Genomic DNA, 16,942 nt, shown 5'->3' with positions numbered 1-16,942 from the left:
AAATAAAATAAGAGTTTTACAGTATTCAATCACTCGAAACGTGATTTCTAGTATACAAACTCTAACAATCTCCCACTTATACTCAAAACACTTTCGAGTATACAAAATGTGCTAACGTCTAAATCTCCCACTTATACTGAAAGCGGATTGAGGTCTTGAATTAGTCGAACTCCCATTCCTTCAACATGGCTTTCATACGGCTTTACCGCTAACGCCTTCGTGAAAGGATCTGCCAGGTTGTTTTCTGACTCAATCTTGACCACTTGTATGTCTCCTCTCTGCACTATATCTCGAATGATATGATACTTCCTATCTATGTGCTTGCTCGCCTTATGAGCCCGTGGTTCCCTCGAATTTGCCACAGCACCAGAGTTATCACAATAAACGGTGATGCGCTTGGGCATATTCGTAACCACACCTAAGTCCAGAAGGAAGTTCTTAAGCCATACAGCCTCCTTTGCAGCCTCCGAAGCGGCTACATACTCGGCTTCCATGGTAGAGTCTGCAATGCATTTCTGCTTTACACTCTTCCAAACTATAGCTCCACCTCCTAAGGTAAACACATATCCGGAAGTTGATTTTCTCGAATCCAGATCAGCCTGAAAGTCTGAATCTGTATATCCTAAAGGACAGAGCTCGGCTGCATTGTAAACTAGAACATAGTCCTTAGTCCGATTAAGGTACTTGAGTATGTTCTTTACGGCAGTCCAATGTCCTTGGCCGGGATTTGATTGATATCTTGCTACCATGCCAACAGCAAAGCAGATATCGGGTCTAGTACAAAGCATAGCATACATGAGACTACCAACTGCCGAGGCATATGGTATTCTTCTCATCTCTGCTATCTCAGATGCTGTCTTAGGACACATCTCTTGAGACAACTGGATGCCATGTCTAAAAGGTAGGAAACCTTTCTTGGCATCTTGCATGCTAAAGCGTCTAAGTACCGTTTCGATGTAAGATTCTTGGGATAAGCACAACATTTTCTTACCTCGGTTCCTAAGAACCTTGATACCGAGAATGTGTCCCGCATCACCCATATCTTTCATCTCGAACTGGCTGGACAACCAAGTTCGCACTGATGACAACATCTTTTTATTGTTTCCAATTAGAAGAATGTCATCTACATACAAAACTAAGAACACAACATTTCCTTTTTCAACCTTCTTATACACGCAGCTTTCATTAGGGCATTTTTCGAATCCAAACTTTTGAATAGTTTGATCGAAACACTGGTTCCATGATCTAGATGCTTGCTTGAGACCATAAATGGCCTTCTTAAGCTTCCAAACCATGTGTTCCTTGCCCTTCACTACATAGCCTTCGGGTTGTTCCATGTAGATGGTCTCCTCAAGACTCCCGTTTAGAAACGCAGTCTTAACGTCCATCTGCCATACTTCCCAATCCATGTAAGCTGCTATAGACAAAAGTATACGGATCGATTTGAGCATGGCCACTGGGGAGAAGGTCTCATCGTAATCGATACCTTCCTTTTGGGTATACCCCTTAGCCACTAGTCTTGCCTTGAAGACTTTAACTCGTCCATCGGGTCCACGTTTACGTTTGTATATCCACTTGCTCCCAATGGCAGTACAGCCTTCGGGTAGGACAGACAAATCGTAGACGTCTTTGTCTAACATAGATTGTAGTTCCGAATCCATTGCTTTCACCCATTCGCAATGATCGACATCAGCCTGCGCCTCTGCAAAATTCCAGGGATCCAGTACATTGCTGTCCGAGGAGTGATCCATACACTCACCCAAACCAATGTATCTATCGGGCTCATGAGAGACCCTCCCACTGCGGCGCGGCACTACAATATCTGGAGTATTAGTTGAAGTTTCTGGAATTGTTGTTACACTTGGTAATTGTTCTTGGTTAATGGAAGTTGAAACTTGAGTTAGCTCTTCTAGAGCAATCTCACTGCTGGACTTATGATTCATTACATAGTCTTCCTCTAAGAATGTGGCATGAGTGCTCACAATCACTTTCTGATCTCTGAGACTATAGAATTCATAAGCTTTCGTTCCTCTAGGGTATCCTATAAACACGCAAACCTCAGTCCTAGATTCCAGCTTAGTTGGATCCTTTTCCAATACATGAGCCGGACACCCCCATACTCTGAGATGTTCTAGATTGGGCTTACGCCCATTCCACAACTCATATGGGGTAGTAGGAACAGATTTAGAAGGTAAGACGTCTAAGAGATAGTTTGCAGAAAGCAAAGCATGACCCCAAAACGAAACAGGTAACCGTGCATAACTCATCATCGATCTGACCATATTTAATAAGGTCCTATTCCTTCTTTCAGCCACGCCATTCTGCTGGGGTGTGCCCGGCGCAGTCGTTTGGGATTCAATCCCAGCTACCGATAAATAGTCCAAAAACTCGGCACTTAGGTATTCGCCTCCGCGATCAGATCGCAGGCATTTGATACTCTTACCATGTTGCGTCTCTACTTTAGCCTTAAACTCCTTGAACTTGTCAAAAGTTTCAGACTTGTAGCGCATCAAATAGATGTATCCGATTTTTGAGTAGTCATCTGTAAAGGTGACGAAATATCGAAAACCGCCCCTTGCCTCGGTTGACATTGGTCCACACACATCAGTATGAATGAGCTCAAGTACTTCTTTGGCCCTATTCCCCTTTGATCTAAAAGATCTCTTAGTCATCTTGCCTTCGAGACAGGACTCACACTTCGAAAACGGTTCCTTCTCAAGACCTTTAATAAGATCTTGATCAACCATCGCATGAATCCTTCTTTCGTTGGCATGACCAAGTCTAAGGTGCCATAAGTACGTTTCATTCATTGAAGTTGAAGGTTCTTTTCTTTTCTTAGAAATTTTCGATGTAGCATTGAGTTCTGATTTACGTTGATTAAATTGTGTAGAAGTGATCGTGTACAGATTGTTTTCCATGATACTGCGACAGATATAAGAACCATCTTTCTTAATAACGCAATTGTCATTAAAAGAAATCGAATATCCATCATAAGACAATTTAGAAACTGAAATTAAATTTCTTCTAAAAGAGGGTATCAACAAAACATTCTTCAAAATCAAAATCTATCACTAGAAAAACGTAAATAAACGTCTCCCACTGCAACGGCCGCCACTTTCGTAGCGTCGCCCAGCTGGACCTCTATCTCACGATCATGTAGCCGTCTTGTCACCTGCATCAAGTCAGGATCAAAACATATATGATCAGTTGCTCCAGTATCAATAACCCAAGTATGAGTAGATGTCAAAGCCAAACATGACTCGACTACTAGAGCATGGTGCATACCTGTAGCCTTGCCCTTTTTAGGACAATCTGGCTTCCAATGACCTTTCTCTCCACACTTGAAGCATTTTCCAGTTTGCTTCTTGTCACCCCGCTGTTTCTTCTTTCCCTTAGCATTGTTGACTGCTACTTGGTTCGGTGCCTTTTTCTTTCCTCTTCTAGCCTTAGAGCCAGAGGAATTAGGCGCGATACTCATCATAGCTACTTTAGCTTGAACCATAAGGTCCTCCGCCGACTGAAGTTCAGTCAGCAACTCTGCTAAAGTATAATTCCGTTTGTTCATCTCAAAGTTGAGCTTGAACTGCTGGAAGCTAGGGGGAAGACTCTGAAGGATTATAGTAACCTGGGACTCGGGATCGATCGTCCCTCCCAATACCTCAATCTGGTTGAGGTGACTCATCATCTCGAGGACGTGTTGCCTCACAGACGAGCCTTCCTTCATAGACTTCGTCATGATACTCCGAAAGGCTTGAGACTTAGCCGTTCGATTCTGAGTACCAAAAAGATTTGCGAGATTTGTCATGATCTCGGCGGCAGTTTCCATGGCAGAATGCTGATGCTTGAGTACTGATGACATAGAAGCCAACATGTAGCACTTAGCCATCTCATTCGCCTTATGCCACCGTCTATGCGCATCTCGCAATGCTTGGCTGGCACTAGCAGCCGGGACAGCTGGGCGTGGAGTAGTGAGTACGAACTTGTACTCTTCTGCTGTGAGAACGATATCCAAGTTTTGTTTCCATTCGATGTAATTTTGGCCTTCGAGTTTGTTTTCTTTGAGAATGGCAGAAAGAGGATTAAAAGACATCTCGACGAATTTTATTGCACTGCAAACAGAAGATTTTACTATTTGTCATAAACTTATGTAAGGAAATTGAGTAGATTAACCATAAAACTTTTCAAAATCTTACAACAGCAAAATTAATAAATTGTATCCTCCTCAGGAGGTTAATACGCATTAAAATTTCGACAATTTACTGGTCACAACACCGACATATCAATAGCTTCCTCCTCTGGAGGTTGACATGTCAAATGCTTCCTAAGCACGACCACCTGGTTTAGCATTACAGTATTTTATTTCTACAACACACTCCCATAACAATGTTCATGTGTTGATAACAAAATCAAGCTATCTCATAAATTCCGATTGAACCCTGAAACTCGCAATTCCTTAGGATTATTGTCCCTACTCTGTAGGTGGCGATAATATTAGGAATCACTTTCTAGTTCACTCTATTCATTATTTGAGAAGTCCGCCCTTATGAACTTACTGTTTTCGTAGGATTATTGTCCCTACTCTGTAGGTGGCGATAATATTAGAAAATCAGCTTCACAAAATTTGGCAGTCCAACCGATGGAGACCATATATAAACCATTAGTTCATAATTATCGCTTAGATATTTGGGTTATGGTTTTAATTAATTATCCTTTAGCCTTAAGGCAGATTAAGACTAATTAAATTCTGTTGGTATTTAATTTACTGGATAATTAAATCTTTTATAATCTTTAATATCTTAATATAGAAACTATTAATCTAGAATTTAATTCTCATTCATGTCTTACTATAAGATATATCTAAAATAAAATACATTATTTATAATCTTAATTAGACATGAAAAATCAAATTCATATAATTTCCAAGTTCAAGATTAGGAAGAATATCAATTATATTATTTAATGTATTCTTATATATATCATATCTTATAATAGATTCTAGATATATATTATAATTAGGAAACTATTAAATTATTCTTATCTATATCATCTAGGATATAAAATATTCATAGATATAGAAAATAATCCAAATATTCCTAAAATCTAGGGAAATCTTCCCAAAATGTTTTATTTCATTAAATAATATTATTTTTAATGATATCTATTAATTAAACAATTAAATAATCATTAAAATAATCTTTCGTCAATTTCTAGAGATTCGAGGTTGGCACGAATCTACACAACGAAGATACGAAGATATCCCCGGAGATTCTCGCCGGGACGGCGTGTTCGCCCCCCGACGACCGCCGGAAAACCCGCGCCTTACGGCGCGCTCTTCCTTCTCCCTTCTTCCTCCCGGCGGACAACCGCCGAGATTTCACCCTCCGTCGTCGTCGAGCCAGAAGGCGCAGCCAGAGCCACGACCTCCCGGCGATCTCCCACTGCCCGACGAGCTCGCGCGCACCAGCAGCCGGCGGCTGCTCTCGGTTGCGCCTCGCTAGGGCTGGGTCGGCTAGGGTTTCGGTATTAGGGTTAGGGTTAGGGTTTTGCGAAGAAGACCGGCGCCTCGGTGGTTCTCGGACGAGCCACCGTGCCAGGCTTCCTCCGTCCGACGCGTCTGGTGCCGCCTGGGCTCGCGGTCTCGATCGGCGGCGCGCGCGAGCCCCTGCTCGCATGCGCGTCGCCGCGTGATCGCACGTCCTCGGCTCCTGTCGCGTCGCATCGCGTTTGATCGGGGCCGGCTAGGGTTTGGCGGGCTTGGCCGGTGGCGCGCGCGAGCCCTTGCTCGCCGGCGCGTCGCCCCATGCCCGTCGCCCTCGGCTCCCACTCGATTGGCAACCCTCTTCGATCGATCATAGCGCAATTCGTCCCGGCGCAAGCGCCGACGAATCGCACATCTAGTTCGTTCGAATAATTCAAGTTCTATGATTCGAATGTTCTTGAGTTCAACATGCATAAACATAAAAAAAAATAAAAACACAAGAACATGCTTCGTAATCAATCAAGACATGCATACATGAATTTCGCGAAATTTAAATCCAAATAATCAGAGCCAAAGACTGGCTCTGATACCAATTGTTGGTGCACGCAGCGGAAGAGCATGTAAATAAATCACATAATAATCAGATCTATTTAGCAGATTATTTAGACAAAATCTATTCGCGTAATTATCACATGTATCATGCTCATAACTTGAATTAATCATGCTTTAAGAATATTGAAAACCTAAAACATGCTTTTCTACGGAGTAGAATAATACCTAATTAATTCTCCAAAGAATTGAAGATGGCTAGCGACTTCTCCACGTGTAGCTTTAAGTACTAGACCACAAATCTTCTCTCTGGTTCCCGAACTGTACTCTAATATCAGTGTGGGCTGATCTTACTAGAATACTAGGACTTAAATAAAGAAGACAGAAGAAATCCTTTTTGGAATAGGACTCAAATTCGAAATCTCCTACAGCTGGGAGAGATCGAAATTTTCGAAAATTGCAATATGAGATATTGTGTATTTTCTGTCTCCTTTATTCTCCTATTTATATTAAGTTCCTTTTGGGCCCAGACAGGGATCTATGGAAGGCTTTGGATATGGGCTCATCCAATTTACTTTTTTTTTTTACTAATTAAATTGAACCCACAATTTAATATAAGTTATAATTGGAATATTACGAGCAGCCACTACAGAAGTAATATTGAACTCTCCCCATCCAAATCCGAAATTATAAGTAATCCGGGTTTCCGTTTATCTTTCATTTCCCGTGCTTAAGATTAATATGTCCATTAATTAATTAATGTCTGCTATTGACTTAATTAATTAACTTCTTATTAATTCCAAGAGTGGACTTAGCATGAAACACTCATTTATTATTCATAGAGTAATCATACTCCAACTAGCTAGGTTCCGAATAATAAAACTTAGTTTCGCGCTCCTCTTGAGGACATTATCAAACGAGACTCACCTCGTGCACGATTCAATATAATAGCAATCCTAGCACCGCTAGATATCGATCACCACTGCCCAATATATCAGGATAATTGGGCTACGAAAAACCCGCACCATTTGATAAGTCAAAGCAATGCATAATCAATACCGTATGCTCAATGCTAACCTACATTGATTAAGAAATAAATATTTATCAAGACCTCGCCTTTCAGTAGATAGCCCAAGGCAAGTCTTGCTGTTAGATCCGTTCAGTGCTATACCACACCAATGTCATCTTATTTCAGTAAGGCTTAGAAATATACGGACTGACATTGCAACCTTTCTCGATGGGTAGTCTAATTCCATCTAGGTTGTGAAATTCATATTTTTCTTTGTTTAGAACTGACCGTATTACCTTAAAGTGGACGACGCCCACAACCGGTCTACTAAAACAAAGACTTAGACTTTGTTAAGTTAACTTATACATTTAAACATGCATTAACATCCATTAAATGTAAAACATAACAACATTATGACAAAAATAATCTGTTTTATTCATTGGAAAATAAAATAAGAGTTTTACAGTATTCAATCACTCGAAACGTGATTTCTAGTATACAAACTCTAACAATCCGGTGCATTAGTGCTGGTATGATCGCACTCGTCAATAGTCCCGCACTTTATTCTTTCATAGCGTACGCTCCCGTGCGCAGGTTCTGGTCCCCCACCCTTCAGACGGGCATAACTTTTGATCCGGAAGGAGTTACGGGACCCACATCACATCACCGCGAAGCTCTCGCCGAGCCCCACGTGCTGAGCCACGGGTACAGACCTTGGCTACTCCGGGAAGCAAAAAGAGGCCGTTTCGAGCCATTTCGGCCACTTTTAGTTCGCAGCTACTGTTTTTCGTCGCGTTTAAGGTTGTGGGACCCGCTTGTCACCAGCTCGTGGGGATTGCCGTACCTTTTTGTCCTCGCACTCGCCAACCGCTAGTCGAGTTTCGGACCGCAGCAAGACCAACTGAACGAAAAAAAAAAAATGAACGCACTCGCAAAAAGGGTTGCAACACGAGGATTTCCCAGGGGGTCACCCATCCTAGTACTACTCTCGCCCAAGCACGCTTAACTTCGGAGTTCTGATGGGATCCGGTGCATTAGTGCTGGTATGTTCGCACCCGTCATTAGCCCCGCACTTTATTCTTTCATAGCGTACGCTCCCGTGCGCAGGTTCTGGTCCCCCACCCTTCAGACGGGCATAACTTTTGATCCGGAAGGAGTTACGGGACCCACATCATATCACCGTGAAGCTCTCGCCGAGCCCCATGTGCTGAGCTACGGGTACAACCCGTGGCTATTCCGGGAAGCAAAAAGAGGCCGTTCGAGCCATTTCGGCCACTTTTAGTTCGCAGCTACTGTTTTTCGGCACGTTTAAGGTTGTGGGACCGGCTCGTGGGGATTGCCGTACTTTTTTGTCCTCGCACTCGCCAACCACTAGTCGAGTTTCGGACCGCAGCAAGACCAACTGAACGGAAATTATAAAAAAAATTAAAAATGAACGCACTCGCAAAAAATTAAAAATGAACGCACTAATGTGGATTATAAGTGTTATTTTTAGTTGTTGATATTTTAATACAAGTTGTTGACATTTAATATTCTCGGTATTGATATGTAAATTATAAGTTTTATTTTTTAGTTGTTGACATTTTAAAACGAGTTGTTGACATTTGATATTCTTAGTATTAAAATGTGAATTATAAGTTTTATTTTAATACAAGTCATGTCTACTAGACTTTCAAACCATGTCAACTATACGTACAAGTCATGTCAACTACACGTACAAGCCATGTCAACAACAATTATAAGTCATGTCAACTACACGTACAAGCCATATCGTGTCAACTGCACATATAAGTCATGTCAACTATAGTGCATATCGTCTCAACTCCACATACAAGTCATGTCAACTATGGTATATAATATGTCAGCTACACGTACAAGCCATATCAACTACACGTACAAGCCATGTCAACAATTATAAGTCATGTCAACTACACTTTCAAGCCATGTCAACTATACGTACAAGTCATGTCAACTACACGTACAAGCCATGTCAAAAACAATTATAAGCCATGTAAACTACACTTTCAAACCATGTCAACTACACGTACAAGCCATATCGTATCAAATGCACATACAAGTCATGTCAACTGCACATACAAACCATTAGCTTCTCCAGTGATTCTGCAACCCTACCATGGACTCTCAACCCTATCCATAACACCTTCCTCCACCCACAAACACAACAGCAAGGGCTTTTGACTATTTTGTAATAATTTGATATTTGAAAATTTTGTATTCTTATGTAAAGTTGATATGATTCAAAGGCATTTGTTTCCGGCCCAACTTGACTCATTCATGTTGCCTTATTTCTTTATGTCATGTGCCACAGCATGTAAAGTTGAAAAATCTACGAGACAATTAGGTTAAAAAAACAATTGGAAAGAATGAAAAATCAATCAGAAGATTACAACTCAATATAACAATATAACTCTCACAAACTATCACGAAAAACAAGTTGAGAAAAAACTAAGTTGTCCAAGACTAGTGCAAAAATGAGCCGACCATTAGATGTCAAATAATGTAATTACTTTTCAGTAAATAATTTATGCCTTGACCCGACCATAATACTTCTGCTTCTCCTCAGTGGTCTGGAAACGTCCATGTCCAAACTTGGATGAGGTATCCACAAACTTCAGCTTAATCTCCTCGAGGGCAACACGCGATGTCTGTTTGAGGAGAGATTGACGAAGAGTCACAACCCTTTTCTTAGGACCCACGCACCCGCCTTTGATCATCAAGTAATCATCATTTACTACACCATAGTGAGGGAATCCACCCATTGATGTAATATCTGTCTCAGTCCTGCAATCAATCAACATACAAGTCATTAGATAAACGAGAAAAACATAGTATTTCCATACATTAGATTATATTTGGATCTTTTCATTCACAAACTAACAAATCGTTATTTGTTTAAACTGATATGATCAATTTCAATGGAAAGAATTGACAGATGGAAGTATATATAATGCAAATTGCAAAGATGCTAGTGTTGGAACCTGTCAAACTCAATAGAGGATGTGTGTTCTTCTTTCCCAACCTTGCCAAGCTTATAGATCTTCTTGTTCAGTTCAGTTCGATGATGGTATCCATTCTGTCCAGCCCTAGCAACTGTGAAGGAAACTCTAGCAGGATGCCTTGCACTAATACATGCGACCTTACGAAGTCCTCTGTGGGTTTTGCGAGGAAGCCGGGTGACTCCCCAACGTGTAACCACCTTAATACCCTTTACCCTTTGTGACACCAATAATGTCAATCATCTCATCCTTCTGGAAAACAACATCAATGAGGACCTGTTTCTCAAAGAAACCATATGCAAAATCAACCTTTTGTGCAGTCCCACCATTCACTTGTATCTCCATCATGTGTGCCTTCTTTTACTTCAATCCCTTCATTTTCCTTATCTATACAATAGTTAATAGCAATAGAAAACTTTAAACTTATAGTCAAATCTGATGAAAAAAATAATTAGTGATAAAATTTCAAAAAAAAGGAAATTAGTTTATACTTGAGTGTGAGCCAGAACACGAATGACGCAAGAATATTTCTTCAATTTCTCCAGCTGTGCCTGGGTGTCTTTCTTCCCCTCGTCAGTCTCCAGCTTCTTCGAGTATTTGGAAAATGCCTTCTTCTTTGACTTGCACCAATTCTAGTAGAACCTTCTCTTTACCTCCTCACTCAAGTGCAGAGCCCAAACTGTATTCAGGCAGCGAAGACCACGAGGAGTCTTCACATACCCAACGACACCAACAATTACCATAAGTGGTGTTTCAATCATGGTGACAGCTTCACATGTCTCCTTCTTGTGAAGTTCTGCAATAAATATTTCAATACAGAATATTCACATTTCGTGCTTTCAATAAAACTTTAGCCTAGTTCAACACAAAATCTCTGTAATATAATAGAGCATGTCTACCACTGGAATGACAAGCAAATTAGAAGTCAATAGGAATGCACATCAATTCAAATATCATCAGATTTGCATTTATGTGAACAAGATATTATCATAATAGCAACAGAGAGTATACATGATATCAATAAATTCTACATAGAATGTCAACAAAGTATAATTCACCAACAAAGTACAAAAAAGTCATGTTAATGAAAATCAACCAAAATACCTTCAACATTCATCGACGTCGACTCTAAATAAGATGAAGAATCCATCAGATAACCCTTAGGCTTTAATTATGAAGTGTACTCGAACCTAAAAATGAAAAAGCAAAAAAAAAAAAAAAAAAAAAAAAAAAAAAAAAAAAAACTGATTAGGAACAAATTTGACTAGGCATCAACAAATAAAGCATAAAAACATAATCGAAGTCGATAAAATCAACCTAAAAACTTCAGATTCAACCAAACTCCATCGAATTAGTCGTCTGTTGTTCGAAAATTCTTCAATTTTCGGATGAACGACGATTTTGAATGCCGATTTTGAAAATTCATCAACCTGAAGAAGTCGCTTCAACCACCGCCGATCTGGAATGTCGATTCTCTTCGATCGTTGCTTCAGCCGATTCAGCTACAATCGGCGCTTCAGCCGATTGTCTTCAATTTTGCTTTTCTATCGTCATTGCACAAAACTGTTCAATTTTGCTCTTCGATTTTGAAGGTCTACGAATTGAAATTTGAAGATCAGCAGATTTTTCAGCGAGATTTGCAGGTCTTCGATTTTGAAGGTCTTCGATTTTATGAAGATTTGCAGGTTTTCAGCGATAGTTTTAGAGAAGATTTTAGAAAATGGTTTGAAATATAATTTTATGTTTTCTGCCATTTTATTAATGTAATTACAACTATACCCCCTTGTTGACATAATGTGTTATATGTTGACATTACATGAATCTTATGGATTAGTGACCCATATTGCATCTCATTTCTCAATTAAGGTAAATAATCTCAACCTAACAAGATCTTATAAAATTTTCTCTGCAATTAAATGAGTCTAATATTTCATTAGCAATATCTCAACTAATACATACTGTATTTTTTTCTCGATCTCACTTGACTTTAATAATTCTATATTAAAACTCGTATAATTAAAACTATATTTTTATGGATGGAAATAATTAATACCTTGGGTAGAATGATGAATCCCACATTCATTTAGAAATTACAATTCCTAATTTTATACTTTTGCCAATCATATAATTATAAATTTATATTCCCTTCCTCTTGGGATTAAATGTGTAACTGATTCTAAAAGTTTTAAGAAAAAAATGTGTGGTAAAAGTATTTGATAGTCTTATTCTTATATGTTAAGTGTAAGTATTATAATGAAATGTTAGTAAAATACGTCATTTAAAATGTGAAAGTTTTAATCATAAATTGTGAAAATAAAATGTGATATTTAATGGTGGACATCCCAAAATGATACTTTCTCAGTTCTAACTAAGTTGAGGCTATTCTTTTTAAGGATATCCCTACTAAGTTGAGTTGTATTCATTTTTTTACAAAAGACAACTTTTAATCACATTTATTTTATTCAATCTTCTACTTTACTCTCTCTTATCTCTTCTATTTTAATCATCTTTCACTTGATCCATTTAAATCTATTTATTAACCTCCGTACCTAAAAAAAATTGCATCAATTTAATTGGGAGTCTGGGACGAAGGGAATAATATAGAACTTTTAATGGTGGATTGATAAATATATACGTTCGATAAATTTAATCTGTATCCATTCATACATTCCAACAAAGCCTTTTAGTCCCCCTGAAAAATAAATACATAAATTGGTAAAAGTAATTTTTACTCTAGCTAATGTCAAAATGATATTCTCTGTGTTTATTTTTACTTTAGTACTAGTATTTTTTTAAGATCAAGAAACCGTTGATAGAAATCTTAACTCCACCACACAACAACAATCAAGCAACCTAAATAACGTTTTCTTTCATAAGTTGTAATACTACGTAAATAGATCTTAGTAGTAGCTAGACGGCATAAATTTTAATTACAAAATTTGTAAATTTGAGAAATGTGAAGAAAAGGTTAAATAAAGGTAAGTAGACCCCACATTTCACCAACTTATTTTGTTTTATAGTATTTCTTAAAACTCGTGCCATAACTAAATAGGACTCCTATTTCAGGACGGAGAGAATAACTAAAAATATGTTTCAATTGCTTCTGATTGTCCTTCACATATCATACTCAACCAATTGTGAACCTCAAACCGGGCATGGCTGACTCTGCGAAATCAAAATGAGCTTCTATCGAACAAAAAAAAATGCACTTTTCATGCCTCCCTCAGCAACCTATCTGCTACTCAAATGAGGTTTGTTTGGGGAACAAAAATTCAAACCAGCACCAAATCTATTAGCAATCGGCCCATATCCTGACCCCTCGTCATCACTGTTGATGTTGACCGGGCTGGTTCTGTTCTGGTTGGCTCTACATCGGAGAAGGAAGACATTGAAGTAGTAGCTCACCAAGGCTTCCCTTCCCTTCTGAGGGAAATGCTTAAAGAGTTTGTTCCAGAAGTATTTTCCTGATGAGAGAGGGTTGGACTGCACTGTATGCTGGAACTTGTTCCGGTCTTCATTTGTCCATGAGAAGGCGACGTCCTCTCCCATCATATCAAGTTTCCATAGATTAAAAGCGGAGCCAAGTTCAAGCTTCACGTTCAGCTTCTTTTCTCTAATATGGAACCTCACACATTCAAGAGATCCTGCAAATTGACAGCCACAACACTCTTGCCTCCCCTTTCCTATACGGTCCCTTTCTATTAGGCTTTTCTTCTTTTGTTCTGCTTTATCCAAAGGCCAGATTTTGGTACCCAACCATCTAGTTTCACTTTCATAATCCTCACCTTGGAACTCGAGCAAATCTGCTTGATGATTTGAGCCTATGGGGACTCGTTTCTTCCTGTAGATGCTCAAATAGATTGGGGAGTCAACATTATCCTCGTTGGTCTGAAAATCTGAGGAAGATGATTCAGCTCCACCCCGATTTCTTGACTTCTGAGAAGGATCCTTGGAGGAGAGGACCCTCAGACTGCACCTTAACCTTTCAGAAACACATTGGTCGTCATCATACATGCTCGGGTGCATCTTTTGCTTCTTCTGCAAGGAAAGAAGAAATTGTTTGAATCAAGAAACTCATATGTTCGATTGTTCAAAGCCATGTTTGTTCTGAAAGTGGAGATGATATGTGATCTGCTATGTTTACGGACAAATATACTAATGCAACTCAACATGGATGCTTTCATAGATTTTTTGTTTTGTGAATTCAACAAGAGGAGTATTACTTTTCTTTAGTGTTTGCATTTATCAGTCAGAATTTCACGAGATCCAAGTATATTTACTCTACTCTTAACTCACCAAGCGCGTTTAAAGAAGGTCTGGCCTCTATGATGCATGCAATTTACTGTTGATAACACACAATGCCTCTACATGACAATATGCAACTGGGCTCATGGAGTTTGCACATCTAAACATAGAACACAAATAAACAGATGAAGTTATACACACTGGAAACTGTCTATTGAGTAAACCGGCCACAATACCAATTTCAGAGACATAAGCAAACCAGAGAAGATAAAACTAAAACTACTTAGCATTTACTAAAAATAAGATTGAATACAACAGAATGTCAGCTTGATCATATTTCTCACTTAATTATTTAAAAGAAATTAACATATTTCTACTTATTTGTGGCCATTATATAGCTAGAATTATTAGTCTTTGTAGAAGAAACACCAGCAACTAACAAGTCTTCAAAACACAAAGTTCCTCGACACATTACATGCTGAAATAGTGGTGATGTTCTCAGCACATGAAGATGCAAACTGACCAATGTTAACATACTGTAACTGATCCCACCAAAAAGCAGACATAAAGATGAAGGCATTTAATGGCTTATTTGATTGGATTCATCATTAACCATAGATGTTAGAACAACAAATCATGCATCTTAAGACTGGTCATAATCCAGCTGACTATCACATCATGCATAATTGCATATACGCTATTCATCAACTTAATTCAACCATGAGAGTAATGAAATGCAGACCTGCCAAGCAGATTGTTGAGACCCTGCATTGACATTCTTTTTCAAAAGCATTGCCTCACGAATAACGAGAATTTGCTTCCACGGCAGCTCACTCCCATAACATTTCCACTTCTTCCCTTCAGGTAATGGCTCAACAGTAACCCTGGTAGGATCTTTTCCAACTTTATGTATCCAATTCAGCGTGCCTGTGTAGCACTCTAGTTTCCTTTTCTTACTAATGGAGTCCCGATCCACTTGTAGATCATCACCATCACTGCCCTTATCAATAGATTGCCCCTTACTTATAATATTCACATCATCACTAACGCTATTTTTGTTGCTCCACTTATCATCGGCACCCTTAACATCGATACCAACAAACCCCTTATTTCCTTCAAATTCCCTCTTCTTCACTACCACAAAACCATCACCTCTCTCAATTTTACTTGACATGAAAACCTTCGGATCTGATTCCAAGCCAATCAAAAACCGACTAAAATCCAGATACCTTTCCACAATATCACTCACTCCCTCCTCTCTACATTTCTCAATTTTCCTCAACCATCTATCCAATGAATCCAAATACTTCACATATGTCAACTTTAAAGCAGCTGAAAACCTCAAATCAACCCCACAATCAGCAGCTACCGAGCTCCATAGCCCGTTTTCCGAAACTCTGCAATACCCACCTCTCTTCTTCACAACAATCTTAAGCTTCAGCAGATCAACAACCTGCCCCTCACCAATAACCGGCGGCAGCGATCTCAAGCAAGAAATGCCGTAAACATCTTCCAAAAAAGCCTTCAGAAATTTAGTGAAGGTGCAGTTAACATCGGAACCGCCATTGTTTTCTATTCCTAGATCGAACAAAACCCCCAGTTTCTGTGCTCCCTGAAGAGTATCATTCTCTCTCTTCAACCATCCTGCCATTTGTTTTTTATTTTTTTCTACATTTTTCCGAATCTAAAACAAATCAAATCCATTTCGGACTGATACATAAACTCGTACATAAAATGCAACAAATCAAACGAGAAACCCTTCGAAACAAAAAAAAAAAACACAGAGAGACGGTGCAATTTTGCGTGTTAAGCGCAGAAGAATGGAAAATAAAAACAACGCAAAACAAAAAAAAACGAAACAAATTCAGAGGACCTCCGATAATCAGATGGGTTTTGGCGGGAGGAAGAGCTGTGAGTGAAATATCACTGGACTTCAAAATTTGACCCCCAAAAAATTACGGTAAGAGCGTGAGTGGAGAGGTAAATAGAGGGGTAAAGTCATATAACTAGTACATTTATCTTTTCTTCATGAAAAAATTATTCTACAAGAGAAGAGGTATTTGAGAAGTATTATACTCCCTCCATCCCAGAAAAGTTGGCACACTTTCCTTTTTAGTTTATCCCATAAAAGATGTCACATTTCCCTTTTTGGAAAAAGTTCTCTCTCACATGAATATAAAAATTATATTTTCTCTCTCCATTTAACACACAAAACAAAACCTCCTAAAATCCCGTGCCATTTTCAAAGTATGTCAACTTCTCTGGGACGGAGGGAGTACTTTTTTCTATTCTGAAGAGGGACGGAAAACGTAATTTAATGCATCTTGTACTATTATATTATTTTATTTAAATGATATACCTTTGCATATACATTTTTCTTTTGGAATATATTATTTTTTGGAATGATATATTTCACTTTTTAAGAAGGTAAATAGATGATATACCTCTTTTATTTACTTTTCCTTGTTGGAGATGCTCTAACAGGAATGATATGCATATTTATGTGAACTTTTTATGTGAGCATCACTCTCGTTTTACACTTATTTAATGTTATTAATTTCGATTTATATATTAGTTTGATTCTAATACATTAAAATATACTCACTCCGTCCTAGATAATTCGTCTCACTTTGACCGGGCACG

At 38.8% G+C, this 16,942-nt stretch overlaps 1 protein-coding gene, 1 non-coding gene and 1 pseudogene across 2 annotated transcripts; all 3 read right to left on the bottom strand.

Moving 5' to 3' along the window:
- Window positions 1-7,975: 7,975 nt before the first annotated feature.
- LOC148928695 (5S ribosomal RNA) lies at window positions 7,976-8,094 on the bottom strand. Its single transcript, XR_016130091.1, has one exon. It is a non-coding gene; the product is annotated as a 5S ribosomal RNA (ribosomal RNA).
- Window positions 8,095-9,580: 1,486 nt separating this feature from the next.
- LOC125197082 (large ribosomal subunit protein uL3-like) lies at window positions 9,581-10,847 on the bottom strand (annotated as a pseudogene).
- A 2,322-nt stretch (window positions 10,848-13,169) lies between these two features.
- On the bottom strand, window positions 13,170-15,983 carry LOC125195181 (AT-rich interactive domain-containing protein 1-like). Its single transcript, XM_048093366.2, has 2 exons — window positions 15,042-15,983; window positions 13,170-14,092 (listed from the first exon to the last, which is right to left on the bottom strand). Exons 1-2 carry the CDS (start codon window positions 15,948-15,950, stop codon window positions 13,286-13,288), a joined length of 1,716 nt encoding a protein of 571 aa, XP_047949323.1. The 5' UTR covers window positions 15,951-15,983; the 3' UTR covers window positions 13,170-13,285.
- Between the last annotated feature and the right edge of the window lie 959 nt (window positions 15,984-16,942).

Source organism: Salvia hispanica, chromosome 4, assembly GCF_029641045.1.
Source record: "Salvia hispanica isolate PSC_SH4W2 chromosome 4, Shi_PSC_v1, whole genome shotgun sequence".
NCBI lineage: Eukaryota > Viridiplantae > Streptophyta > Magnoliopsida > Lamiales > Lamiaceae > Salvia > Salvia hispanica.
This window is presented reverse-complemented; position numbering and strand designations above follow the sequence as displayed.

Coding starts and splice junctions, on each gene's coding strand:
- LOC125195181 (XM_048093366.2), bottom strand. CDS start 15,950: ATGGCAGGATGGTTGAAGAGAGAGAATGATACTCTTCAGGGAGCACAG. Junction 14,093..15,041: donor CTCAACAATCTGCTTGGCAG/GTCTGCATTTCA, acceptor CTTTCCTTGCAG/AAGAAGCAAAAGATGCACCC.